This window comes from Rissa tridactyla, chromosome 4 (genome assembly GCF_028500815.1).
Source record: "Rissa tridactyla isolate bRisTri1 chromosome 4, bRisTri1.patW.cur.20221130, whole genome shotgun sequence".
In the NCBI taxonomy this organism is placed as follows: Eukaryota; Metazoa; Chordata; class Aves; order Charadriiformes; family Laridae; genus Rissa; species Rissa tridactyla.
Window position 1 is genome coordinate 44,421,497 of NC_071469.1, and position 26,859 is coordinate 44,448,355.

A 26,859-nucleotide genomic window follows, 5' to 3' on the forward strand; every position below is an offset into this window, starting at 1 on the left:
TATGTAATGAGACCAATTCCCATTATAATCATACATCAGCTTGGGAATTTATTACTCAATATAGTTTGAAATCTCTGAAATTCCTCCTTTTCTTCTGCTTCTGTTCCTAAATTATGATAGAGGTAGGCACCCCCAGTGCTGATTTGCTCTTTTCATTCGGTCTGTTGTGTACGACCACGGTGCGACTCTCTCCTTTCTATAAACTTCAGCTATTCTGACAAAATTTCCACAACTGTTCCCACAGTTAGGGAATCCAGACAGCCATCTCTGCTGCAGCCACTGTAAGCTCTGATAATTTTCCACATCTTTCTGCTGATACCGTAGACGCTCTAGCTGCTGCTGCTGGACATGATGATCATGTTGCCTGAAGATGTAAAATCCCTAAAGCACATGTAATTGGCACAGCTTTTACAGACCCAGTTGGTCAGGCCTGGCATCTTCAACACGGAACTGGAGGTAGCCGTCTTTGAGATGGACTGTAGTCAAAATCATGTACTTTGTTATAGTACTCCATGTCTATCAATCAGAAAACCACATTTGGTAAGGAAAACAACTGTTTCCACAAAGCAAGCTGGGAGCTCTTGTCCACAGCTATGTATTTCCCTGGTGGCTTGAGACATTCCTTAACATGTTAATACTAATCTGTAGACGCCTCTCCATCATGAAAATTATTCTTTTTAAAACAAGTGGGAAAACCTAAAAGGATCTCTTTTTTTTTTTTTTCAACCAAAATTGCAGCATTTCTGTTTTGTGATTCACTCAGTTTTGTGGTGTTGTACTGGATGCTGATGACTGCGTGTATGATTTAATGTAGCTGGCTAACTTAACTTTCTCAACTTACCTCCTGTCTCCCCTTTCCTATTCATCTTCTCCTTCCACACTTTCTGTTTGTATGCTTAGGTGACTGCAGACTTTAGGGGCCAATGAAGTTTGTGGAGAAAGTTCCTTTCAGTGTTTCGTTGTCATTAAAATAAATACACGTATCCCAAACTTTAAAGCATATCTCCTTTGTTATTTTTTTCAGCAGGAAGAAATGTCACCTTACTCCCTGCTGACTGTAAGAATCATAAAGTTGAGAAATGCTCATCAGGCAGATTTTTGTAAGTACCAGATTTTCTCACTGACATTATACAGTTCTAAAATTACTGAATCAGTCCCTGCTTGTGCTAGTCACTGCACAAATGCAAACCACAGAAATAGTACCAGCAAAAAAATCACAATCAAAGCCAATTTCTGCCACAGAATATTTATTTACAATTTCAGAGTTTTTTTGTTGTTTGGGGTATTTTTAAGAATTCGGCAAAAGGTCAGTGCCAGATAGGGTGTTGACTAAATCTTTAAGACTTTCATCAGTCAGCAAAGAACAGACAAATTAGCCATTTCAGAGGTGTGAAAATATCCTAACACAAGTTTTCATACCCAGGAGTTTATATCCCATGTCTATAACAAATACATAGAATACGGGCCTGAAATCTTTACACAGCAGTTGCTCTAAATTTTTTGCCCTGAAGAGCCCTGCCACATCTTAGAAGTTGTGAGGTGTATAGTGTCCTCTCCTGAGGAGCCATGTCTTTATGGATGTTTCTGACTCTTGTTCCCCACTGATAGACGTATAACAGAAAACTTTTGGGGACTGGAGTACATGGTATGTTACAGCCTACACACAAAGTGTTCTGAAAATGTGTGGTATTTGGCCAGGCTCCAGTTCCACAAAGGTTTTTCTCTGGAGAATTTTCTCCTGCCATTCCTACGTGTGCCTCATGAACTTGGCAGGTCAGTAATAACTACAGTTTTGCATATCCCATACTGTTCTTCCTTCTTTTGCCATGCATTTTCTTTCCTTTTTTTGAGGTTGTGCTGAAGTTCACTAGCACCAGAGCCTCTCCACTGCTCAACATTTCACATAACATGTTACGTCACTCCTCTGTCTTCCCACTTTTTAATATTTTTAGTACAGCTAGAGGATCCATCAAAATGAAAAGTCATTTACAATTGTTGTTTGCACAGACCAAGAGTGAATTCTTTAGCTACGGTACTCCAAAATGTGGTGGTTTCAGTGCAGTTACCAAAGTTGTCGGAGCAAACAGCTGTACATCGCATGTCAAGGACTTTCAGCTTGGCTTGATACAGTCTCTGGACTTAGAAGCTCAGACAATATCTATGACAGACACAACTTTTCACAAGAAATAAGATGAGGTGCCTCATGCTGCCATTAAACCAGCAGCTCTGCTCCAGATTGCTTTGGCCTGGAAACCTTAACAGGTTTTGCTTCAGAAGACTACTTTGGACTAGATTCCTCACCAGCAGACAGGCAACTCTAAAAGTCCATCTTTCCATGAGGCAGCAAGTCATCAAACAGACTTTGAGGAAGGCTAAGGGCATGGCAGAGTACCTTCTTGTTTTCTCTAAGCGAGCACCACTTGACTTCCACTGGATAATTCAGAGACAGCAACATCTTCATCCCAAACACTACCATTTGTTTTCGTCTTCTGATGGAACAATATTCTACAAGGAAAATTTCTCAACACCTCTTTGTATTCCACTCATTTTGGTGTTTCAAGAATGTGTATGTCACCATTGTCAATTTTCCAGCCAAATGGAGAGAAGTGTTCAATTCACATGTTCTGTAATACTGGGTTGCAGAGAATGGAACACCATCATAGGATAGCAAATTAATTTCTGTTCTTTTTCACAACTATGAAGCACTGCACATGCATGCAAGATCTTAGCTTCATTCCTTTAAAGTGCTGATTTAATTTCTTTTAGTATCACCTTTGATCTAGAATGGAAATTGAATGACAAGATAAGAACCGTGATTCATCAGCTTATGCAAGGGGATTGCACAAAGTAAAATGATGCTGCGTTCTCAGAAAATAGTATTACTGTTATATCCTTGTCCTCCATCCTGAGGACAGTGGGATTTCAGAAGTTGTATTGCATAATGGCATGCAGTCATCTAGAAAATTTCCATTATCGCCAAAATGTATAACTCTGGAGCAGGGATCAAGAAGTGTGGGCTCAATTTTTAACTCTGACTACAGGCTGGTTGTATAAGTTTAGGCAAGTCATCCAAACACTCTGTGCCTCTCTTGCCCTATCTATAAAACATGGATAACAGAATATCTTCTCCCACACGTTTGCGCTCTCTTGTCTACTTAGGTGATGTGCTCATTTCGAAAGGGGTTGTCTCTTATTATGTATAGAGGAATCCTAACTTAAGATGTGAGGTAAGTCCTAGAAACAGTGAGAAGTAGCTTCAGATTCTTTTGCTAGTAACCAGTAAACAAGATTTGGAGACCAGCAGGTGAAGAAAAGGATGTCTTTCTCTCCTTTCTGTCAGTAATTCCCCAGGTTCTCTGTGACTTTGGGCCTGTTTATTAAGGATGATACACCATAATGGAGCACTCTAAACCAGCGTGCCATTGAACAAGATAATAAAATATTAAATAGCTCTTTGTTGACTGAGCAGCACCTGCCCGTGCTCTCTCAAAGAAGCTGGAGTCTCTCAGGAAAAATAGCATGATACCATGTGATTGCAATACTTCAGTACAATGCAAAAAGATATCTTATAATTTTTAAGTGCTTGATTTTGCATTGATACTGATGCCCTTAATGTTTTAACATTTGAAAGTATTTGAAGTATCAGAAAACTAAAATAGCTACACTTGCTAACGTGTGCTCTTGAGAATTAGAAAATGGTGTTTACCTAGCCTTGTCTCAGCAATATGATCTTTTTCCCTGGAAAATGGATTATAAGTAGCTGATACAGGTGCTATCTGACTGTGAGATATCATTAGAAGGCTGACAATTTTTGTGATAACATATTTCAGACTTCCCTAGATTTTCATCTTCCAAGTATGAAATCCAGGAACAAGCCACTTTTCCAACCAAGTGCAGCAGCTTCTATGACTTGCTTTTTCTGCCCACGTGCTGGCTTCCCATCTTTCTAAGCACGCAGTTATCTGCTTGCTCAAGTTTCTGTTCACCTTCACTTCACTAAAACACGCTCAATTTCCCTGATTTTTCTCTCAGTTTTTGGCAAGTGCAGTCATGACAGGTCATTTGGTGATTAAAGTTTTTTGTATTTTCCTTGACTTGCCAAATCCTGGTTTCAGAGAACACCACTTTCTATATGCTTCCAGTGACACTTTGTCACTATCGTGTGCACACAACTTGATTCTGAGTATTTTTTAAACATGCACCTCAAGATCTATGGGATGCTTGTTTCGCAAACCTGGGATGGGGTCCCAGCTTATCCTGAAACCTGATGCTACAACTTTGCCTGTATATGGCACATGCTGATGGAGCTTGAAATGATTGCATCTGTTTTCATACAAAGAAGAAAACTGAAACAAAAAGAAAGCATCCTGCTCCTCCTCAATGGATCAATTAGCCCTTTTCATAAACCTACAGTCACTCCACTACTTTTGCGGGCTCCTCTATAGTTAGGTAATGTTCAACTCTGACACTTGCTTCATACTTCATACAACTGGTTTCTATCCTATCTTATATGCAAATTCTCTTGACAGACCTGAGCTAATTAGTTTTCACTGTATTCCTAACTGACCTTTATGCCAATTTGTAATCGTGGGTCAGACTCAAACACACATTTCTGGCACTCCCTGATCTCACTGTGGGCACTAGAGAGGCGGACGCCCAGATAAGATCACTTACACTCATCCTGCTGCCCTGCAGGTGCTGAGCGTCATCACCAGGCTCGAATGCTTGTATTCAGTTAGGCTGGGGAGGTGGTGGGCATGCTAGAAAGGAAGCAATTCCAGTGAAGATTATGGGACTCTTAAAGTCTGGCACGTACTTTGCAGTGGTATTCCCCTCCTCAGTCCAAGACTGCAGGCAGCCTCAGGTAAAAGAATGACTTTTTTTGGACATTGGTGTGTTCACTTGCTCCTCCTCAGCTGGAGGTTAGTGCTAGTGTCAGAGGCTTTCACAAAAGCTCGTGTTTGTTGACTCTATTAATGGCATCACTTCTCCAAGAGAATTCCCTATGTGTAGGAGGAATATCTGGCCAGGATAGGGTGGCAGGCAAAACAGTGTATTAGCCACTTCCCTTGCTGCTAACACCCCTTCCAGTGAGTTTGTTTCCCAAAAGGATGAGAAAGGAGCCAAGGGATGGGAGAGGAGGACCAGGGTGACACAGGTTCTCCCAAAACTTCCAGCTTCTCACCTTAAACAAATGAGTTATTTGGTGGCCACACAGAGTTGCACCAAGCTCCCAGCCTGGTCCATCTTCCCCATCATTAGTGTATACTTGCTGGTTTACGGCAGCCCCTAAAGCTCACAGCTGGAGCCGACGCCCTTACCCTACTCCTGTGGACAAACAGACAATCAGTGAGGGGATCTGCCTCATCTGGCACAAGGAGAATGTCCTGAGATACCGCTAGTGGAAGCAGACCTCTCCCAGGTCCTTGGGCAATGCCGGTGACACAGACCTGCAGCGATGTGTCCCTCCCTGCTATGATTTAGTACAACGTGAAAGAGCAAAAATCTCTTGGATTCTAATGGATCTTGCATAACCCAGAAGACCTGAGTAAAGGTGTCTCTGTGACAGGCTGCCCAGCGAAACCGTGGCAGCCTCGGTGGGTACCGGTTGAAACCACATACCAAGAGCTGACCTTTGCTACTGGAGAGCATCTTCGGGCTCCTTAACGCAGCAGGGGTGAAAGAGGAGGGGTGTCAGGTCTGGCTTGTCATACTCAGCCTCACTGGTGCTGGGTGTTTCCACGCTCTGCGTGGACTGCAGAGGTGAATTTGAGCTGTATGTCCCACTGAGAAATTACTTGGGGTGTGTTTCAGGCTGACAGGTGATTTCCTCGTGGGATAGAAAATTCTCTGCTAGGTGTTGTCATGCCAGTTCAAGAGGCTGTGGGTAGGGGGATCCCTGTGATGAAGTTGTCAGAGCTGAGGTAGGGCAAGGTGAAATCTTGGCGGGTTTTGAAACGTGACTGTGTTTATCAGGTATATTTTCTAACTGTAGAAATCAAGTGCATGTGGAAGCTGTCTTGGCTATCAAAGGAAACTTGTTGGTCTTATCTTGGAGGTCAGAACAATCACACCACTCCCTTTACCCTTCCTTTTGGTTTTGGATCTTCCTTTCATTTTTTATCCTCGGATGAAGAAAGAGCTTGCATATTTATAAAAAAGGAGCTCAGAGCCTTTCTCCTCTCCCAGCTTAAGAAATTATTTTGTGGAAGCTCTTTTATCCATTCAGAAGAAATTAGTCAGTTCTGGGATGAAACACCTAGAGTCTTTGCAAATCAGAGTGGTTTTTCAAAGACATCGGGGGTTATTTTTGCCATGGAAAATAAATGAAAGCAAATTAGGGAGAATACACCTCGTACAGGCAATACTCATGGTCCTGCCTCAAGAATGCAAGCAGCGCCATTGGCGCAAGAGGTAGAGGTGACCCAGGGTACAAAAGCTTTTCTCTGTAGCTGCAGCAGGTACTGCACCCACTGTGTCTGCTCCAGAGACCAAACCCTACTTTGCCACTCACTGAAATGGCTGGACAGGATGGAGGGCTCATTCACACGGGACTCTGTCCATTACTGGTAGAGGACATCACTGATTAAGCATGGTAGATCTATGAGCCTTTATTATTTCCACAAGGAAGCTACAGAGAGTAATATTACACTTAAAAACGAGTGTTGCATCTGGATACTTCAGAGGACAGAGAGAGTTCAGTTCAAATCAGCTCTGAGATGGACAGCAGTTGGAGGTAACATCTTAATATTGTTTGCATCATGCTATGCTGGTGAGGGAAAATTTCCCCAGAGAGCACGTCTGATGATTGAGAAATGGGAGCGGCTCTCCTCCTCCTTTTGGGTGAAGCTGTAGTAAACTCAAATTCAAGGGGAACCTGTCTGTGCAGGTGGAGAGGAATTCACTGGGAGAAAATTATTTCTTCTTTTTGGCATTATGAAATGCAGTAACAGGACAGATGGGATTTTATATTTACATTCATTATTCTTATGAGACTAGTTTTTCTTATATGCTTTGTCTTTCAGTGCTGTAATTTTCTTCTTACTTGTGGTGGAGATGAATGATTTTAGCATGTGACAGTTCATTTCAGGAACATGTCACAGGACTGTGCTCTCACAGAAGAGCAAGCATCCGGCTGCGATTCTGAACTTCTGAGTTCAGTCCTGAATTTTTAGCCCACCTTTAGCTTGTAGACAGAGATGAGAAATAGTCCCACCAACACACAAATGCAATTGAATCAGAAGTTGTTAAAAACTGGGAAAGGATATCAGGACTTCCAAAGAGACTCTGAGTTCAGATGTCTCAGCATCGACATGGGGTGGTATTATATCATCAGGGAATGAAGTTGCAACACACATACTGACGTAAGGGCCTGGCATGGCATGAAACTGCTAATGATGCCCAGCAATTGCATTAAATCCAGAGCACGAAAAAAATGCAAATATAATTTTTTTGTATTAGCTCCCAGGTAGCAATGAATAAACTGGAAGATTTTCAGTAGCTCTTCTGTACACTTTTTTCATGGATAAGAGAGAGCGAAAAAAGCTGTTTAGTCATTTCAAGTGCTCCCACGTAATGAGAGTATCATAGCTTTCATAGCATTCAGCAGACATACAACTACCCTCTGATTTTTTTCATTTGTCCCACTGTTCGCCTCACGGCTTAGCCTGGCTTCAAGTGAACTGCCACTTCTACAGAAATGCATAAGCTCAGTTAGAGTCACAGCAAGGGGAATAGCTGATACTGTCTGTACAATTCAGGGAAAATATAGTAAATCACAGGAATTTTATGGGGAACAATAATCCCTCCCCATCAGTAGGGACTGTAGATGAATTGTGGCAAAACTATGTATCACATAGCTCCCTTTCTCCAAAGGAAGAGGACACGCTTTGTCCTAGTGGTTTCATCTCACCTCATCTTCAAGGTCAAATTTGCACTCAGTAGTTACTAACAATTATATGTAATTTGTTTGTGACCATCTAGCCTTGATATTGCAGAATTGCACAGAGTGGCTGAGGTGCGAAAGCACCTCTGGAGATCACTTAGTCCAGCCCCCAGCTCAAAAGGAGGGTTAGCTACCGCAGGTTGCTCAGAGACATGTCCAGTCAGGAACATCTCCAAGGATGGAGACTTCACAACCTCTCTGGGCAACCTGTGCGAGTGTTTGACCACCCTCATGGTAAAAAAAAGTTTTCCTTATGTTTATATGGGATTTTCTATATTTTGGTTTGTGTCCACTACCTCTTACCTTTTGCTGGCCACCACTGAGAAGAATCTGACTTCTTTATTTTCCTCCCCCTTCCACACAAATCAGGTATTTACATACATCAATATGATCCCCCTGAGCCTTCTCTGCTCCAGGCTGAAGAGTCCCAGCTCTCTCAGCCTCTCCCCATATGGCAGATACTCCAATCTCCCCACCTTCTTTGTGGATTTTTGCTAGACTCATTCCAGTATGTCTTTACTTCTCCTGTACTGGGGAATCCAGAAATGTGGTCTTGCCAGCATTGAGTAGAGAGGAAGGATCACCCTCCACCTGCTGGGAACACTCCTCCCAATGCAGCCCAGGAGGCTGCTGGCCTTGTTTGCCACAAGGGCCCATTGTCTGGCTCGTGTTTAACCTGGTGACCACCAAAATGCACAGGTCCTTCACTGCAGAGCTGCTTTATAGCCAGTCAGCCCCTAGTCTGCTCTGGTGCATGGGTTTATTCGTCTTCGTGTTCGGGACTTTGTGTTTCCCTTGCTGAACTTCATGAGGCACATGTTGGCCCAGTTCTCCAGCCTGTCCAGGTCCTCTGAATGGCAGCGCAGCCATGTGGTGTGTCGACTACTCCTCCCAGTTTTCTACCACCTGCTAGGTGCTCTCTGTCCCACCACCCACATCGTTAATAAAGATGTTAAACAGCACTGGCTCCAGTATCAGCCCCTGGGGTACACCACTAGTGACTGGCCTCCAGCTGGACTTTGTGCTGTTGCTGCAAATCCTTTGAGCCTGGCAGTTCAGCCAGTTTTTAATCCACCTCACTGTCCATTTATCTAGCTTGTACTTCATCAGTTTGGCAAAGAATTGTCAATACCTTGTTTTAAGTAAATATTTATGACAGCAACACACATATGGAAAAATAATTTTAGAAAGTAGCCTCATAAAAATGTTTTGTTAAAGAAAACACTTCAACAAGTCTGTAAATTCCAGATCAAACAGTAACAAAAGACATTAATAAATGCTGCAGCTGTTCAGTCCTGCTTGGGTCAGAGTTTTAGCACTGCCAGCTTTCTCAGTTCTATCATGAGTCTTGTTTGATACACTGCATGTTTTAAAGCTGGAATTTAAAAAAGGACAGAGCATCTTGGTTTTCATTAAGAAGATAAAGAAAGGAAAAGAAAAGAATTGGCCTTTGCAACTACAGCAAAAATATAGAAACGTGTCCTTCCTACACCCTACTAATGGTCACTAATCGAAAAGGACAGAAATTATGTCTCAGATCAGTTTAACATTTCTGAAGTACATTCCATCTCAGACACTTTGGTGGTTTGGGGGATGCTGGATTCGTGTTTTCAGAACACTCCAGATCGGCAATGCTAAGTGCATTAATGAGAGACAGGATGGTCTAGACAGCCTGAAGCCATGTTTAGTTCTTGGCATTTTTACAGGCTTCCTATGTGCTCTTGAGAAACTCTGTAGATCAGAGCCAGCGATACCACTTATCAGGACAAGTGTCACAGCTTGGCAGGCCGTTAGACAGCACAGTGAGGGGAGATGTTTTAGTTATCAGACAGATTGGTAATCACAGCCCTCCTGCGTGTTGTAAATTGAATCTTATGCTGGTAATTGCCAAAGTCAATATATTAGCCTATGACTTTGATTACGCAAAAATATGAGATGCTGAAATGTTGCCTGTGGAAATAATTTCAAAGACAGAAAGGCAACCTACCTCCTTCATGGGGGAAAACTCCCAGCAGTGTCAAGAAACTCCTTCGGATTCAGTGTGAAGAGTTACGTGGGAATCTCCCTACCTGACAGGCATCGTCCTCAGGGGAGTCCCAGTCACTGGGCCTCTGGATTTCAGGCAAGATCTTGTATTTAGGCAAAATATCTCCAAGCAATATATATGATAGGCTGAGCAAAGACACCAGTATGAACTGTCTTTTAACCTTGAGGAACTGACTCAAGACCTGTGCCATGCTTACAAATAGTAGGTGTTCATCTCTCTGCTCATGAGGTAGTTATCTCTGTTGACTGCCATGAGATCGGTCTTCTCCCCTTCTCCTCTTTTCCCACCAAATCCTGTGTTTGCACAACAGGATGGATCAGCCCTTCCAGTTGCCTCTGGAAAAGTTCCTGTCCGAGGTCTGAGAATCTCTTTGGTGTTTGCTTGGTTCATGATCTACGGGAGATGATCCCTTATAGTAAGTGCAGGCTCACTCCCTTCATCCACAAGATCCAAATCCTTTCTGCCACTTCAATTGCCTGGGAAGAGATGTGGAGTAGGAAATAGCTTCTACATGTTTCAGGCATCAGAAAACACCAGGAAAAGGTTCCAGCAACCTATTGACCTCCTGAAGAAGCAGTTGTACTGCTGGTAGGCCTCTCCCTTCCTACCCCACCTAAGGAGACAATGCTCTAGGGAGCTGGAATAATTAATTTTCCACTGTGAAGCGTTAATAACCAGGTATGCCAGACATTTGTTATCTGAATCAGACTCAAACATGATTCTTTTAAGATTTCTCACAAGCTAAATTGCCACAGAGACAATTTACACCCAGTCTCTCTTGGGGTCTGAGGCTCATTCTCTGCTGCATCAGTCACAGTTTCTCCTCCTGCCAAATTTGAAGACAGATGAAACAATGTTGATATGGGGAAATATAAGACTCCTGGCTATTCATATTGTTCTATCCACTGGCTAGGACTGTCTTTTTTTCAAATGTGTAGGATCATGCACACTTATTTGAATATGCTGCTTATTAAAAATGGTGTTGTGATGAAACACAAATTAATTTTATCCAGCTGTGTGATTTCTATTTTCCTGGTTTGGCCAATGTATATCAGGAACAACTGGCCATGTTCAAGCTACCGAGCACTTCAATGCCTCCACTTTTTGTGCTGTGCTTCCACTGCCAGATATTTTGTGCCTATGTTTCTATAGTAAGCCAATCTGATTGCTACGTGAGCCTCTGGTTGCCAACAGCTTCAGATGAAAAATTCCACACCAAAACCATCAAAAACTGCAGAAACCCCGTGTGGAATGAAACTTTCTACTTCCGGATACAGAGACAAGTCAAGGTACACAACCCAAAACCTCTCTTCTCTATCTCATCTCTATGCATCTTCTTTCAGTTTAGCCCAAACCAGGATGTCATGTCTTCTAATGCCTTTCTGAGTTTACTTAGAATTCCCCTAGCAAGCTGGAGCAAAACAATTTGCTGGAATTCACTTCTCTCCTAACAGATAATTATTAGATAATTATTATTTATATTTCAGAAATGTGAGCCTGACCTCCTTGGAGAAGGACAATGGGACCAATGACAGGGTGACAACATAGAGAAACTATGAAATGAAAATACAAAACAACACTATAACTGAAAAACACATCTTTCCCTGAGAGGACATGAAATAATGACATGTCAATGCTAGGAAGCTGATGAATTCTAGTATAATTAAGATCTTTACTAAGTTTGCTGCTGATAATTATGCTACACTCAAATACCTATGAATGTGTGGCTGAAAGTGGAAAGTCCAAGGACATAGAAAGGGGTTATTGGTATGAAGTAGCTTCTGTTGCCCCTGTTGATGAAGGGCAATATAGGACTTCTGGCTATCCGTGTTCCTTCCTAAAAGATTGCATTTTTGGTGAAAGCTACTTAAAAGCATAAAATGTCACCCAAGAAAAATCCCAGTTCAGCCCTAATTGATGAGACTAGAATCTGTTTCTTATAAAGAAGATTACACTCATTTTCTTACTCTTCTTTGTGACACTTTGTCATCAATACTTCTTTATTTCCTCTCTGTAAAGCAGGCATTGAACTTGAAAGAGCTGCAGAACGTCATACTTCTTGAGTATGTGCTAACAAATTGGACATTTTTCATTTCTTTTCCCAGAATATTCTGGAAATTACTGTTTCTGATGATGACATCATTCACGATGACGACCATGCAATTGTGCTTTTTGATGTAGCTAAAATCCCCCTCAAAGAAAGAGTGTTTACGGCATTCCCACTAAATCCACAGGTAAGAGCTCAGTCAGACATTTAGTACATCTTGATGTCCATTCTCTACCCTCTGATTAAAGAGGTGTGCTGTCTCTTCTCTCTTTTACCACCAGGACCAGCTTGGTGGTAAAAATGTAACAAAATTTATTGGAATCTTGGAAATTGCACGCCAGTGACAAAATAGACGGCTTTCTCAAATTTCTGTTGGCTTCCTCTGGCACAGATTACAGCCAAATTCACAAGCCCAGAGCAGATGCAATTTTAGGGAAGCTTTTCACTTTTAATAATCTGACAGAAAGTGACAGAGTTTATCTAATCCTCACAAAGATTATAAAAAGAAAAACAATACAAGGACATGGAAATGGCCCTTTTCCACAATATTTTACTAAACACTAAGTCTTAGCATATTGTGTTCAGCACATGGCAACTGGCAGAGAAGAAAGTGTGAAAAATAAAGGTTTACTAAGGGGACTTGTAAGCACCAACCACCCTTTGTTCTGCTAGTACAATTGAAGTCTTCTTTTCCTTGGGGAAGAAAAAGCTGCTTCTGTCCTCTAATGCTGACAATGGTAAGCACAAAATAGAGTATTGTTATTTATTAAAGCATAAAGGAAAGCGTGCTTGCAAAAATGAAGGTCACCTTGCAAATCTCTGCACATGTTAATTGACACTGCTTCTTTTATTTTCCTTTCATTTTCAGAGGAGGGAGGAGCTGGAAGTTGAGTTTGTATTGGAGAGCATGTGAGTAAAACCCCATTATTATGGGAGCACCAGCTTGGAGTGGTGCATCAGTGGAGGGAACCCAGTATAATCTTAATACCTAGACTCACCCTTTTTCCCAACTTAATGTGCGCATCAGCAAATCATTATAAGAAAGGAAAATGCCACGATGTGGAAAATGAGTTCAGAATTTTTAACTCTGTGACTTTATCTTAAAACTTATATATTACTTATATAGTTCAGAGTTGGTTTTCTGGGGCTGGTAAATCCCAATGCAGTAAGTCTATAGTTTTTCTGGAGAGGATTCTCTGGGCAGCTCACAACTGAGGAGAATCTGTCTGCTGCCCAATCTGTGACATACCTGTGCTATTAACATTGTTACAAGCACTTTCCAGGTACTTTATTGCAATTGAATCTTTTCTGCTAGGTAGTTATGTGGCATCTAGTGAAAAGTGAGCATACCTCTGCAAATAATAGGAAGGAGCAAATTAAAAAAAAAAAAAAAACAACAAAATTAAGAGAGAAAAATGTGTCCTGTTCAGATTATATTGTTTATGAAATACTTATTATTTGTTCTTGTTTTCTAGCCGGGGTCCTCCTGAAACCATCATCACAAATGGGGCAATAGTGGTAAACTATTATTTTCTTTGTTCTCTTGTGTTCCTTCCCACATCACCCCTTGCCTTAGCTGACTATGATGGCAGTGAGGGAAACATTTCAGTTCTTCATTCTGTAGTGATAGTTTTTCTCTTAGGAGCTTTATCTTTGAGGAGGCCAGCACGACCTTAGAGGAGCCTTCAGACTGATAGCATTTTCCTTTGCTTTTTCTGCACCCATTGAAAATTACAATATGTTTAGCATAGCACCATCTTCCCACGTGACAAGGAAGTTAATTCTCACTTTCACTGGGTCTAGTAGAAGGTCTCCAACACAGCTGGTTCCCACATTCAAGCAGTGATCCTTCCTATAATGACCAACATCGGCCAGCACTGGTGGTGAGATGGCTGGATGAGTAATCTAATTCTCTGTCCCCATCATGTCTGTTCTAGTGCCGTGAAGTAGCCTGTTTGGAAGTTCATTTGGACAGCAGGAGGAAAAAGAAGCATTTTTCAAGTAAGTTTATTAATCCTTTAACTGCATATTAGTGATTTCACCCTCTCCAACAACGCCTAGAAATCGCATCATCCAAATACTAAGTCTTTAATTGACCACATCTAAGGTGATTTGTGATTTGTAAAAACTTTGCAGTAGGGAACATCACCCGTTCTGCAGTAGGTGTAGGTTCAGGGTTCTGACTTCACATGGAGCCTTGTGCCAGACTAGAAACAATATCAGATGCTTGTACAGAAGGTATCTAAACACCAAGATGAGTTCCTGAAAACCCCTCCTGTAGTACTGCTAAGCCCTGAAGAAGCTTACTTCTTTAGGTGTGATAGTCCCTGGCCTTAACTTCCCTCAGGTTCTCTGACAGTTCTGCATATGCACAGAAACACCTCATTTTTTGCAGGGGTTAGCCGCTCAGCAGCTGGCGCCCGCCTGACCCTGATCAAGATCCAGAATCTAGAAGTTCCTCTGCTCACATCCCCTGAGGGGCTGGATCTGGTAGGCAATCTCAAGAGCATGCATAACACACACTGGCAGAATTAGCTCATCTCTTCATATAAATAGGAACATCTGCTGCAGAGTCAGATCTTATTCTAGGGGACTGAGAACTTCTGTTGCTTATTATTAGGCCTGGGATGAGGATGATTTACAATGCAAAGTACCTGGTTGCATTCATTGTGTCATGATGCGACTGCAATAGAAATGCAGCAGTCTAAAATTCAGTGCCATTCACATCATGCTCCCAGCCGGCTTCTTGTTCATCCCATTATAAAGATACAACCACCTGTAGCGTTTGGGTCACGGATCACTTTCAGAAGGCAGCTTTCCAAATACAAAAGAAGAGGAGAAGGGGTTTGTTCAAAGCTATCTTTTGCTTCTTTTTTTCCCTTTCTCTCTTTTTTGCAATTAGAAGTAATTTTTATGTGCATTTTATCTCATTGTTTTAGAGAATGAGCTAACATTTACAGTGAGAGGATCCTTTGAAGAAACCCAGAGAGTTTCAGTGGGCTGTGACTCCCGCTCCCTTCTCCCATATCCCACTTTCTTCCACTATGCCAAATACAAGCAACCCTCCCTGGATGTTGTGCTCACAAAGAAGAGGAGGCTTCCCACCTTTGTACGTTACTCCAGAACATGGTAGACAACACAGACAGTCCTATGATCTGACCTTTACGTGTGAGTAGGCAGAAAGAGGAGAATATTTCTGTCTTAACCAAAAAGTACTCCGTGCTCCTTTTCAGTTTGCTTGTGTGTCATGCGGAGCAAGAAGGAGCAGAAGTGTCCCCCTGACTCTCCCTCTGAAGTCACTCCCCTCCAAGCGGGAAGTAGTCGGAGAGGTAAGTGTTGGCTGGCCATGGGGAATCCTTTGCAAGCTTTTAAAAATTGTTGCTGGTTCCCAAGAAGCGGAAGCCAAAGACCACCTCTCTTTATACAGAGCCAGTTGTTTTCTAACCTCCCTCACACCTAGGGCAATGCATAACGAAGTCAATTATTTGGACTAAAATAAGATGGGAAATCCAGGGGAGAAGGAGGAAGTAGAAAAATGTCTAAGCTGCTGTTCATGCTCCTTCTATCGTCCACGTCCTTAGCCAGGCTGGAGGTCACTAGGTGCCACTGGGACAGTGGGGGTGAGGCTGCAGCCTGGCACACTGCCATGGCAGGCAGACCCGTGCCATGCTTAGGGGGTGCTCAGGCTTTTTGGCTTCCACTTTTATCTCACATTGTTGCGTGAGAGACTTTAGTTTCAAGACCCCTGTTTAATGGTAGACCCTTCCAGGGAGGTCAGGCGTAGCACTGCAGCTCTTCTGCTATTTATTTGTGTAGCTAAGTAGTGCCAGAGCAAGCTATACCTGAGTTTCACAACAGAGAGAAGATGCAGACTACAGATGATAACACCAATGTCTTTATTTATTAAATCGGTGCACATGTCTGGGTACTAATGAAACACTGAGAGGAGAGTCTAACTCCCAACCTCAGCTTACTGAAGTTCAGGGCTTTGTAGATGCAATGGTGACCCAAAAGGGCTATGTCTCACACTGAGTATGGGAAAAGGACCGTTTTAAACAAAATATCAATATTCCTAATTTTACCTTTCTAATTTTCAGCACAGAGAATTTGATTTTCACTTCAAGGTGAAACAATGGTAAGACACCTTATTCATCTTCCCTTTTGTGTTTTTCCCCTCGGTTCTTTGAATTTGCATAGTTGTCGATCAACTTCCAATCCCTTTGTTACTGCCTGCATCCAGAATGCTGGCTCATCTTCATTTCAGACTATAAAATAAAACGAACTCACTACACAATACAGAGATTTCCAGCGGCCACGAGTTTATGTAATGGGACTATACAATGAGTTAAGAAAAGGGTTTATAAAGAACACACCAATTTTCTATTGATATTTCTCTGCAATCAAAATTATGTGCTAAGGGCCACTGTAGACCCTGTTTGATACCTCTACAAATTATTTCCAAATGCAGATTTTCAATAAAAGCAGTATTTCAAAACTAATTGAAAGAAACATTTCTGTTTCCCAGGTCAGAGAAAAAAAAAAGACTAAAGTCAGATTACCTGGTCACTCTAGAATATGAAAAAAATGAAATAATAAATGTACCTGCATTTATATTTTAATGCAAATTAACTCAATCAAGTGACTGCTTATTTCTAAACCAAGGAAACCCATTGTGTATTTTGAGACACGGTTAAGGCCTTGCAAAATTTATAAGATGAATATGTTACATTATGTAGGAAGTTCTCTTCCCTTACAAAAGCAGTTCCATCTTCTATTGTGCTGTTTATTTTCGGTAAATAAGGCATGAGATGGACATACAGTTTACAGCTGTGATTTACAAACTTCTTTCCCACCACGCCTAAGAAAGATTTTCACAGCAGCTTCCAAACCGCAACGGTAGTGCTTATAAGTATCCATAAATGACTATATACACCCACACACAAACAATCATCCGAACATGAAAGCCCACAACTTCAGTCCACAATTCCCAGGTATCAGTGGAAGCTTGCGGAAGTTCTGAAGAGGCGTTTAAAAGCCACCTTTAAAACACTGCCCTCTGCAGGCTTTTTGCTTTATGTCTGAAAGGGAACAATTTTGTTACCTATAGTTATATTTAATTTCAGGCATCTTTGACAATGAGAAAAAAAAAAAAGGAAACCCTCTCAGTACAAAGGAAGATGTACTGTTGTTCTCCAGGAACAAACTAAAACATTTCATCTATTCCTGCTTTGCTTTATATAGACCTCATGGTGAAGGCATGTCTATTTATGAAGTAGAAGCAATTAAAATGCTGAATTAGACTATAAACGTGATGTGAGATACCTGATCCTCTGTTCCAGCCAGGAAGACCTAGACATACGTCTGGGGTTTGACCTGTGTGCCCAGGAACAGGATTTCATTCGCAAGAGGAAGAAGGTGGCTGCAGCTGCTCTGAAAGGCATTCTCCAGCTGGAGGAGGACTTGCAGGACGATGAGGTACCTGAGACGTAATTATTCTCTGCTTTCTCCACAGCTGAGGGCCAAAATGTATCCTTGGGGTTCGATTCCCATTTTCCCGGAAACAGTGTAAAGTTTCATGTGCAAGCTATGGCTGACTTCTTTATTCTAGGGAAGAAATGGGTACTCATAGGGAGCATTAATAAAAACCTGTAGCCCTGTTGCTGCAGGATCTAGCTCTGTGTTGAGCCTGCACAACAGTGCAGAGAAGGGCTAGGTGCTCTCCTGAGCCAAAGGCAAAGATTCTTTTAGGCCTCACAGTCATCTCAGCCAGCTCTAAACTATTGATCCTGTACTTCTTTCACTCATGGTTCAAACAGGGCTTTATTTTGTTGTGCCTTTTGTGCCGGCACTTAGGCTTCCATTGCGTGAGCCCAGCATGCTGCTGGCCCGCCTTCACCGTCTGCTGCAGCGAGAGCATGCGCTTGCTTGGCAAATGGGAACGATAACAGAGGGTCTGAGGCAAGGAAAAATCAGATTTCCCTTTTTTAATTATACTCCCAGGACTGCAGTGTGAAGCCTGAACTCAGATGCAGAGATGTAAATTTTCCTTGTTTTGCCGTAAACTGAGCTCAGCAGTTTTTTTGCATCATTGGACCTTTCACACACAAGACCTTGCCTTTAAATGCCAGCACCAAGCCGTGGGCCATTTCCTCCCCCTCAGATTTAGAGGCACCCATGCTTTTACCTGCAGAACAATCTCCCTAGAGTCTCCTGATGATTTGCACAAGGGATTAATTTACCCCAATGCATAGTAATAGCTATGTTTACTGTTAACAGAGCCAGTTCATACTTACGGACTAATCCTTCTTATATGACTACTGGTCCCTGGTTTCTGTATCATCACAGAAAAAAAAAAAGTAATTGCAGCTCCCTTGCATCCTAGTATTGTATGTACACATGTGGTAGGTGGAGTGAGTATGGTTTCTCTTTCCCTCCAGCAACTGTAAAAGGGGATGGTGTCACCAGACTCTGGTCTCAGGGGATCTGAACTGGTTTCTGCTCTTAAACCCATCTCTCATGATGCATCTAGTATGGCCTGTGAAATAGCTATACAATAGTAGAAATCGGCTTTAGCAAACTTCAGTAACAGAGGTTATTACTACTCACAGGGAAACTGTGAGACAGCACCTATGTTTTCTAGTCTATTGCATCTGAATCTGGTTCAAGTGGCAGGAGGTACCATTCCCTCTTTTTTCTTTTTTTTTTTTTTTTTTGATGGTCTGTGTTATTGATTTTGCAACAGAGCACTGAAAACGTGATGTTTGAGATGATGGATTTCATGTCGTAATGCACAGCTGCTTGGCAAAGAATGAAGTATTTCTTACTCCTTCTATGCACCATTATTAATTCAGGTTTTTCTTCTCCTTGCAGACTAGTGGCATGCAGCATCTTTCTTACTTTATCCATGCTGTAACTTTCTCTGTGCTAATCAATGATGTTTCTCTCCCTTCTCAGACCATGTCACTAAATGTATGTATTTTGGGATTAACAGGTACCTGTGGTGGCAATCATGACAACGGGTGGTGGAACCAGAGCTCTGACAGCCATGTACGCTCACCTTCTCAGTGTGCAGGAACTGAACATCTTGGACTGTGTCTCGTACATTACTGGTTTATCTGGCACAACATGGTAAGACCAAGACAAGCAAAGTCTTCATAGGAATTTTCTGTATGTGATATCAAGAAATTATCTGAAGAGTTGTACCATCTTTACTACCAAGAAAGGACTTTCTTATTGTGCTGTGGCTTTTTGTGGTTTCCTTCGGTGGGTATTTGCCAGCATTTGGAATTAATTCAGTCCTGATTAAACATGTGCATGGTACCACAGACACAAGTGCTTTTAAGGTAAATCAAGGCATGATAACTTCCCAAAGCTCTGCTTCATAACTCATATTTTTCCTTGTGTTTCTTTTCTTTTTCTTTTTTAAGGACCATGTCAAACTTATATGAAGATCCTGACTGGTCCCAAAAGGATCTTAAGGAAACACTCAAGGATGTGCGAAAGCATGTACTCAAAAATAAGTTCTTTACTTGTTTTGCCCCTGATCGTCTGAAATACTATTTGAAAGAGTTGCGCCAAAGGGAGCGGGAAGGACATCAGATATGTTTCACAGATCTGTGGGGACTCATCATTGAAACCATGTTACATGAAAAGGTACAATAGCAGCACCTTTCTCTTCAGATTTGCATATTTAGTGAACATAGAGGTGAGGGCAGACAGTAAATAAAAAAATGGCTGAGATTGCAGGGACCTCTGGAGGTTCATCTTGTCCAACAGCCCTGCTCAAGTCAGCTAGAGCTGGCTGCCCAGAGCCATGGGCTTTTGCATACCTGCACAGGTGAAGACACTGCAGCTTCTCTGGGCAACATATGCCAGTATTTGACCTCCCTTACAGAAAAGGGGGGGTTTTGCTTGTGTGTTTGTTTGTTTCTTTTTCAGACAGGTGCCTAAAGCACATGCCTTGGTGGTATCATTCTTTGTGTTTGCTGGCTGTGGTATGCAGGTTGTAACATCACACCTGGCACAGAAAGGGTGGGAATAAAGAGAAATAACAGGAGACTTACAGTATGAATGATTTTAAAATGAATTCGTGTGTAAACATTTAAAGGAAAATCCTGCTGTTCTTTCAAAAGAGCTGCATGATGTGACAAGGCGAAGAAAAATCACAAGCGCAAACCTAAAGACAAGTACCTCTGAGCTGTTAATGGGATGACATTACCCTGTAAACATTTCCACCAAAAGGCAATGTTCAGGCTCTGTTTTAGTATTTGTGACTATTTCCTTCCCAGTAAGCCCTTTCTCTTAGGAAAAGAAAACATTCCCCCTGTAACACAAATAACTCCACACACATCCAAATTTCTACTGCCTGAGCACAGCACAGTGCGAGGGACTCCCCGGGGGTGGCTCAGCGGGGAGCTGAGAGTGTCCCTGCAGTGCCACAACCCTGTCCCCCAGGACCAGCACCACCTGAGGGAAGCCCAGTGGCACAGCCGTCCCTACAAGGGCTGCTCCAGCAAAGGGGAGCACCTGCAGCTCTCCCTCGAGGAGGAGGATCTGAACTCCGCACCCTCTCAAGCCTTGGCACGTCTCCCAAACCGTCCTGTCCTTTCCACCCTGCCTGACTATGAAAGATGCTCCTCAGCAGAGGCAGTAAGGGTCAAGGCTCACTGAACATTAACCGTGCCTGAGGCTTGGCTCTGTCACAGGTCCGAGGAAAAGCTGATTTTCTGGGCAGTGGGGACAGGGCTTACTCTTTCTGAGTGAAATATTTCATGCCAAGAGTGCTTTTCAGACATTTACCTGAAATAAATAACATGAATAACAACATCTTCTTCCTATCATTGAAATCTTGGGGGTTTTTTTTTCAGCATATGAACTTAACCTAGGACTATTTGTGTGCTGGGGCTGGGGAGGGTCAGGGATTATTATAGGGATAATAGCACCTCTCTGAGCTAGACTCTTGTGAAACATCCTAGTTGGAGCCCCGTGTGCACTGTGTTGTCAGAGCACAGGCTTAGATGAAGTGGGAGGCTCTTTGTGTCATCTAACTGTCCTCAGCTACTGTCCTTCTTCAAAACAGGAGGATTCCCACAAGCTCACAGATCAGCAGCAGGCACTAAATCAGGGTCAGAATCCCCTGCCCATCTACCTCTCTCTCAATGTGAAGGATAAAATCAGCGACCAGGATTTTAGAGGTAATAATACTCCGGAATTGCTTTTAACATTTAACCCCAATCAGTGTCGATTTAGGACTAGGTAAAGGAATCAGTTCAATGCACAAATTCTCTGAAGGGCCAATCCACCTAAGAGTAGAATTTTAATAAGTACATTTTTGAACATCTTAGTATATTCAGCTGTATTCGCAATCAAAAGCAGGATGATGGAGGACGCTGTCACGAAATTACTTGCTAAATTACCTCAGAAATCTAAAGTTTGTAGAGAAATTTAGCTGTAAGAGGACAATTCACTCTACATGTTCAACACTGTGAAATGTACAGTGAATAAATGTCTGTATGAAAAGTGTGTTATTCAGAAACGGGTCTGCCTTAATCTGGCCAATATCGTATGTTTTATTGTGCCTCTGCTGCTGTAATCAATCTGTCCTGTGCTTTTTCTTTCAGAATGGGTGGAATTCACCCCTTACGAGGTAGGATTCCTGAAATATGGTGCTTTCATTCATGCAGAAGATTTTGGTAGTGAGTTCTTCATGGGTCGCCTGATGAAGAAAATCCCAGAATCCAGAATCTGCTTTTTGGAAGGTGATTTGTTGCTCTGTGGAAATATAATTTAATATAATAATATAACCCACTCCTGCACAAACTCCTCTTCTGAAAGAAAGCAGTTAGTGTATTTTTTATGTGCCAGGAACAGTATATGGTAAAATATTAAAACTGGCAACAGGCCACTATCTGCAGGATTTTTCATCTTCTCTGCAATTTTATTCAGCTGAACAGATTTATTTGATTTCATATGTTCTTATGTTTACTGACATGAGGCCTTCACAATATTTATATGTCTTTGGCAGCAACAAAAGTTGTATAACACTGCTGCTAAGTTAAGTCATCAGTCTCTTCTGCAACCTGTCTCTAAAATACAGCCTTATACCTACAATATTCCTGCCACAGCTAACCCTGATTAATCCTTCAGTATAACACTTCCATTCTGGAGTGCAAATAGGTCATAATATTTACCTTTTTTTCCGTCTTGCATAAGAACAGCAAAAGCAGTAAGGAAATCTTTTTTTCCCTTTGCGAAAGCAATCTCTTGCCTCATTGTTCTTCCTATTTCCACCAATTGCATAAAGGAAGTTTCAGGGTTTTTTTGAGAAGACTCTTTGCTTGTGTGGAGATTTCACTACAGCTAGTGGTGAGGTGTGAGGAAGCAGTCAGAATCTTCCCGTCCCTGGCTGCAATGTCAAACAAGGTACCTGGGTCTCCCCTTCAGCAGTCAGAAACGCCAGCAGGTCACCAGCTCCCTTCCTACATCTCCCACCTTGGCACTTTCTTCTTTCCCTGCTCCAGAGCAATGCTGGGACATTTGTGTCGCTGTTCCATGCCAATGACCCAGAGTCCCCCTATTCAGGCAGTGTTACTTATTTCAGCGACACAGTTATTTGAAAGGTTTTTAGCAAATTCCTTTGCACCCCAGCCCCACAACAGAGCGCGGACTGACTAGGTAGGTCCTGCAGCCCTTTCCCGCGTGGCCGAGCCCGTCCCTCTGCCTGCAGGCTGGCATTGCTGGGTCAGGCGATCGCCAGGCTGCTCAGGTGCAGCCTCTTCTCTCCATCACTCCATTTCTCCCAAGAGCCCCAGGTTTAGTTCTGCAGTTTGGAGGCTTTGGGAAGGCGCTGTTGCACACCCAGCACAGCTAACCATGCCAGGTGATGGTGTTTTCTCAGCCTGAAGATGACTGCAGACAGGTGGCAGTCTGGACTGCCATCGAGTTTTCCTATATCTGCTGGCAGGAGGAGGAGCTTGAAAATGTTGAATATGTCCTAAACCCTCAAAAATCAGAAAGCAGATCAAAAGACTCCTACATTTACACTTTCTGTTTTAAAAACTTTTGAATCAGCTTCCTTATTCTAAGGGATATTAGTGTACGAATCTTGAATATTTTGTGGTTGACAGTCCTGCGTGGTAACTGCATATCTGTGACAGGTTTATGCTCCAAATAAAAGCTTTAGAATTACGAATGCTGGGAATTTGAGGAATAACAAATTTTGAGGACAGGCAGAAAATATTAAAATGAACTTGACAAAATGTTATTTGCCACATAACAAAAATGAATGTGTTAGCAAATATACTGAAAATACTACCAGCCCTCTTAATATACGTCAGAATGACAGAATTGTAGGGGTTGGGAGGGACCTTCAGAGATCACCTAGTCCAACCCCCTACCCCTATTTATGTCAATATATCAGATTCTTTATATACATTATGGATTCATATACCAATTTATAGAGACAGTCCCCTTGTGCACTAAGATAACATAATGAATAAAGTTTGCTAGAGAATGCAAAAGGTACTGAAGGTCATCGTGAATGAAAATGCTTCCAGGTCTTTACTGGTTCACTTTCTGTCAAATATATCCTACGCCACAGGCATCTGGAGCAGTGTATTTTCCTTGAATCTTATGGATGCTTGGTATATATCTGTTCATTCAGAAGACTTCTGGCACAAGTGGACCCGAAACAAAATTACTGAAATAGGTGGGATATTCTTATGCCATTATGTTTGTTTGGTGGGGTTTTTTTGGTTTTGTTTGTTTGTTTTTGTGGGGTTTTTTTATGCTCTGTGCTGCTATTCTCTGACTGAATTTTTCAAAGCCACTTTGGAATTTCCTCTTCAGGGATTCCTGTAACTCACATGGTAACCAGAAGGAAATTCATGCCGTGTATTACAGTATGGCAATCATTTCAGTTGTGCGAGAAAAGAAACCACGGGATCTGTCACAGGAAAAAAAAAGAGATAATAGCCCTCATATGAGCCATTTTCAGAGAACAAGGGTAAAACTGGAGAAAAATACCCCTGTAGAGCAGAAGAGGCTGGAAGCCTGCCCTAGCAATCCACAGTCTCCCAGTTCCTCTCTTGTAAGTTGGAACATGGCATGAGGCTTCACAGAAACAAGAGCAAACACCATCCTTGCATCTCTGGAGTCTACAAAGCATGGATACAAACTTCAGTACTATTGAAAGCCACTCCAAACTAGTCATAAGGATGAGATTTGCAAAACACGCCACCTCATTAAGACAGACCTGCAGGGTGGGGTTTCAGGAGGAAATACACCAGGGAGACATATTACAGAGGAAAAAAAAAGATGAGAAGGAAGAGGATTGTAGCAAAAAGGGTGATTTATTTTATCTTCTTGCAGTTGTAGGGGGTAGTTCCCAGTTGTTAAAACAAGGAGCTTGCACTTGCTAGTAAGAAACATTAGTTATGTTTGTGTTTTTATGTGTATGTTGCTGAGAGAAACTGTAACACAGAGTAGCAAAGGAAGACACGGTAAGTGCAGGATATTGTAGCAGATAAAATCATAGAAATTAAAGAAAATTATTGTAGGTGAGTTGGACTCTTTTGCAGTACAAACAAGGCCTTTACCACTGTGGAGTGAGAAGAAGAAATAGATTTTTCAAAGCTTAGCACCACTGTGGAGTGAGAAGAAGAAATAGATTTTTCAAAGCTTAGCTGAAAAACTGTGAGATTTGTGGAGATCCTAGCAATAAAAAGAGAAAGAAGTCCAAGTTTTGCCAAAATGTTGAGACAAATGATGATTGCACAGATTGACATCAACAATGAAACCACATAAAAGAACTATTATTCTTTCTTCTGCAGATGATGAAACCCTATTCCCTAAAAGACCAAATGAGCTGGATACTCGAGTGGTTTGTCCCACTGACAGCTTTTCAGACATTTTCCGAGATGTTGCCATGTTACGGCCAGCAGCTTCAGAAATCCATAACTTCCTGAAGGGCCTCCAGATGAACAACAACTACCTAGAGAGCGAGTTTTCCAAATGGAAAGGTATGGTAATAATAGCCTCTGTTAGTTATATTTTAAACCATCCTTGTGAAAAAGAAACAATGCTTAGGAGATTATCAAGCCGGCTGCCTTTTTGTTCTACTCCCATCCTCTGATAATATTTGAAACTCTTTGTCACTGAAAGCTGAAATTAGGTAGCAGGAGAGGCTTCAGAAATAAGTTCTTAAAAATGTCATGAAGTCTGGTGACTGATAGATGAGAAAGATCCTGATTGGTCAACCATCCTGTGTCTGCTGATGTGCCAGCCAGCCAGCCTGCACGCTTGTGGCATGGCACTGGTGCCATCATACGCCGTCTCTTGCCTGGCCAATACTCAAGGGATGTGGGAGGGAGCCTTGTTTCGTGTTACTTTTTTACTCATAAGTAAGATGTAACCTTTGTAACAGTATTCCCTGTTACCCAGTTTGGGAATTTGTGTTCAGTCTGGTACCAGATCTTCTGTGTACCATAGTAGAAGTCCTGGTCCAGATTACCTGGTCTAGTGGAAGGTGTCCCTGCCCATGGCAGGGGGGCAGGAACTAGATGGTCTTTAAGGTCCCTTCTAACCCGAACCATTCTATGATTCTGTGTGTGACTGTTGTCATAACAGGCGAGGCACCAAACATCGTTAGTCTTTAGCCTGTCGAGACATTAAAATTTTTTAATGTTTTCCATATTAGAAGAAAAAAAGAAAAAAAACCTGACCTGATCAAAGTCACACGCAAAACCAGGGGATGGAATTAACTCTATTCTCCTGAGCCCCAAGTTAATCCCTCTTAATTAGAGAAAAGCTAAAGAAATTGCAGAGTAAATAGTGAAAAGAGGAAGGCGGAAGAGGAACTGAGAAATGACTGAACTGCAGCTATCAGCTATATAGGTAGGTCTTAGACCCAAGAAAAGCTGAATTCTCTTTTTCTTAACAACTGACTTTCCTCAGCACCTCTCTTGCATTGAGCACCCCCTCTGAACAAAAAAATGCTTCTTTTCTAGACTGTGAGCTTGACTCGCAGCCCAACCACCTGACAGCAGCAACAGACTACCTCATCCTGATTGATACTGCATTTGCCTTTGCTACCAGTTACCCACCCCTTATGAGACCGGAAAGGAAAGTGGATGTCATTTTGCATCTCAACTACAGTTCAGGTTCCCAGACAGGGGTGAGCCTTCTACATTTTTCTTTACTGACTTTTCTGTTTCATCACTGAGTTCCCAGAATGGCTGATCCTCTACTCATAGAAACTTTTTTCCCCAGTATCTGGGAAGTGTAAGTAAGCTAACAGTTTACCAGGGTCACATATCTTTATTGAACAGTACAAGTGTTACCAGGAGGTAAGCATTTAGGAAACTAAATCTGCCCATTTTTATGTGTAAATGTTTTTTAGCTGATTTGAAGGCAGTCAGATGTAGAATGAATGAAGCTAAATGCATTTAAAAATCGTCTAAGACTTGTCAATGCAATCATACATAGTCTTATGCATGGGAAAGTGTACATTCAGGGCAATACAACTGTAGCAATAGAAGGGTTTGATGCAGAAGACCAGATATGCAAATAAATGCAAGAACAGTTTGTATTTAGGAGCTTTAAATTCCTTAGGGATAAAAACTTGCCTAAAGGCAGCATTTTTAATATCTAAATGTGGGATGTAGATTTTCAAAGACAGGCATGTGGATGCAGATCCATTCCACTCAACTTTGTCTTCCAGGTCTTCAGTCCATATACAGTCTACACCTAAGCGGGGTACATCACTGTGTGGTACATCACACAAATTCTGTCAGAATTTGGCCCTTATCTCACAAACATACC

General features: G+C 42.0%; 1 protein-coding gene across 1 annotated transcript in view; it reads left to right on the plus strand.

Moving 5' to 3' along the window:
- The window catches only part of LOC128908210 (cytosolic phospholipase A2 epsilon-like), a 38,375-nt gene that overhangs the window by 6,699 nt on the left and 4,817 nt on the right, over positions 1-26,859 (plus strand). The window contains exons 3-20 of the mRNA XM_054197912.1: positions 1,025-1,100; positions 11,145-11,281; positions 12,098-12,226; positions 12,908-12,948; positions 13,515-13,557; positions 13,977-14,040; positions 14,979-15,148; positions 15,273-15,368; positions 16,137-16,174; positions 17,379-17,514; positions 19,031-19,167; positions 19,467-19,692; positions 21,119-21,233; positions 21,660-21,797; positions 23,639-23,746; positions 24,870-25,058; positions 26,046-26,212; position 26,344. Coding sequence (XP_054053887.1) covers positions 1,025-1,100; positions 11,145-11,281; positions 12,098-12,226; positions 12,908-12,948; positions 13,515-13,557; positions 13,977-14,040; positions 14,979-15,148; positions 15,273-15,368; positions 16,137-16,174; positions 17,379-17,514; positions 19,031-19,167; positions 19,467-19,692; positions 21,119-21,233; positions 21,660-21,797; positions 23,639-23,746; positions 24,870-25,058; positions 26,046-26,212; position 26,344 — 2,011 coding nt within the window. The remainder of the gene's footprint in view (positions 1-1,024; positions 1,101-11,144; positions 11,282-12,097; positions 12,227-12,907; positions 12,949-13,514; positions 13,558-13,976; positions 14,041-14,978; positions 15,149-15,272; positions 15,369-16,136; positions 16,175-17,378; positions 17,515-19,030; positions 19,168-19,466; positions 19,693-21,118; positions 21,234-21,659; positions 21,798-23,638; positions 23,747-24,869; positions 25,059-26,045; positions 26,213-26,343; positions 26,345-26,859) is intronic.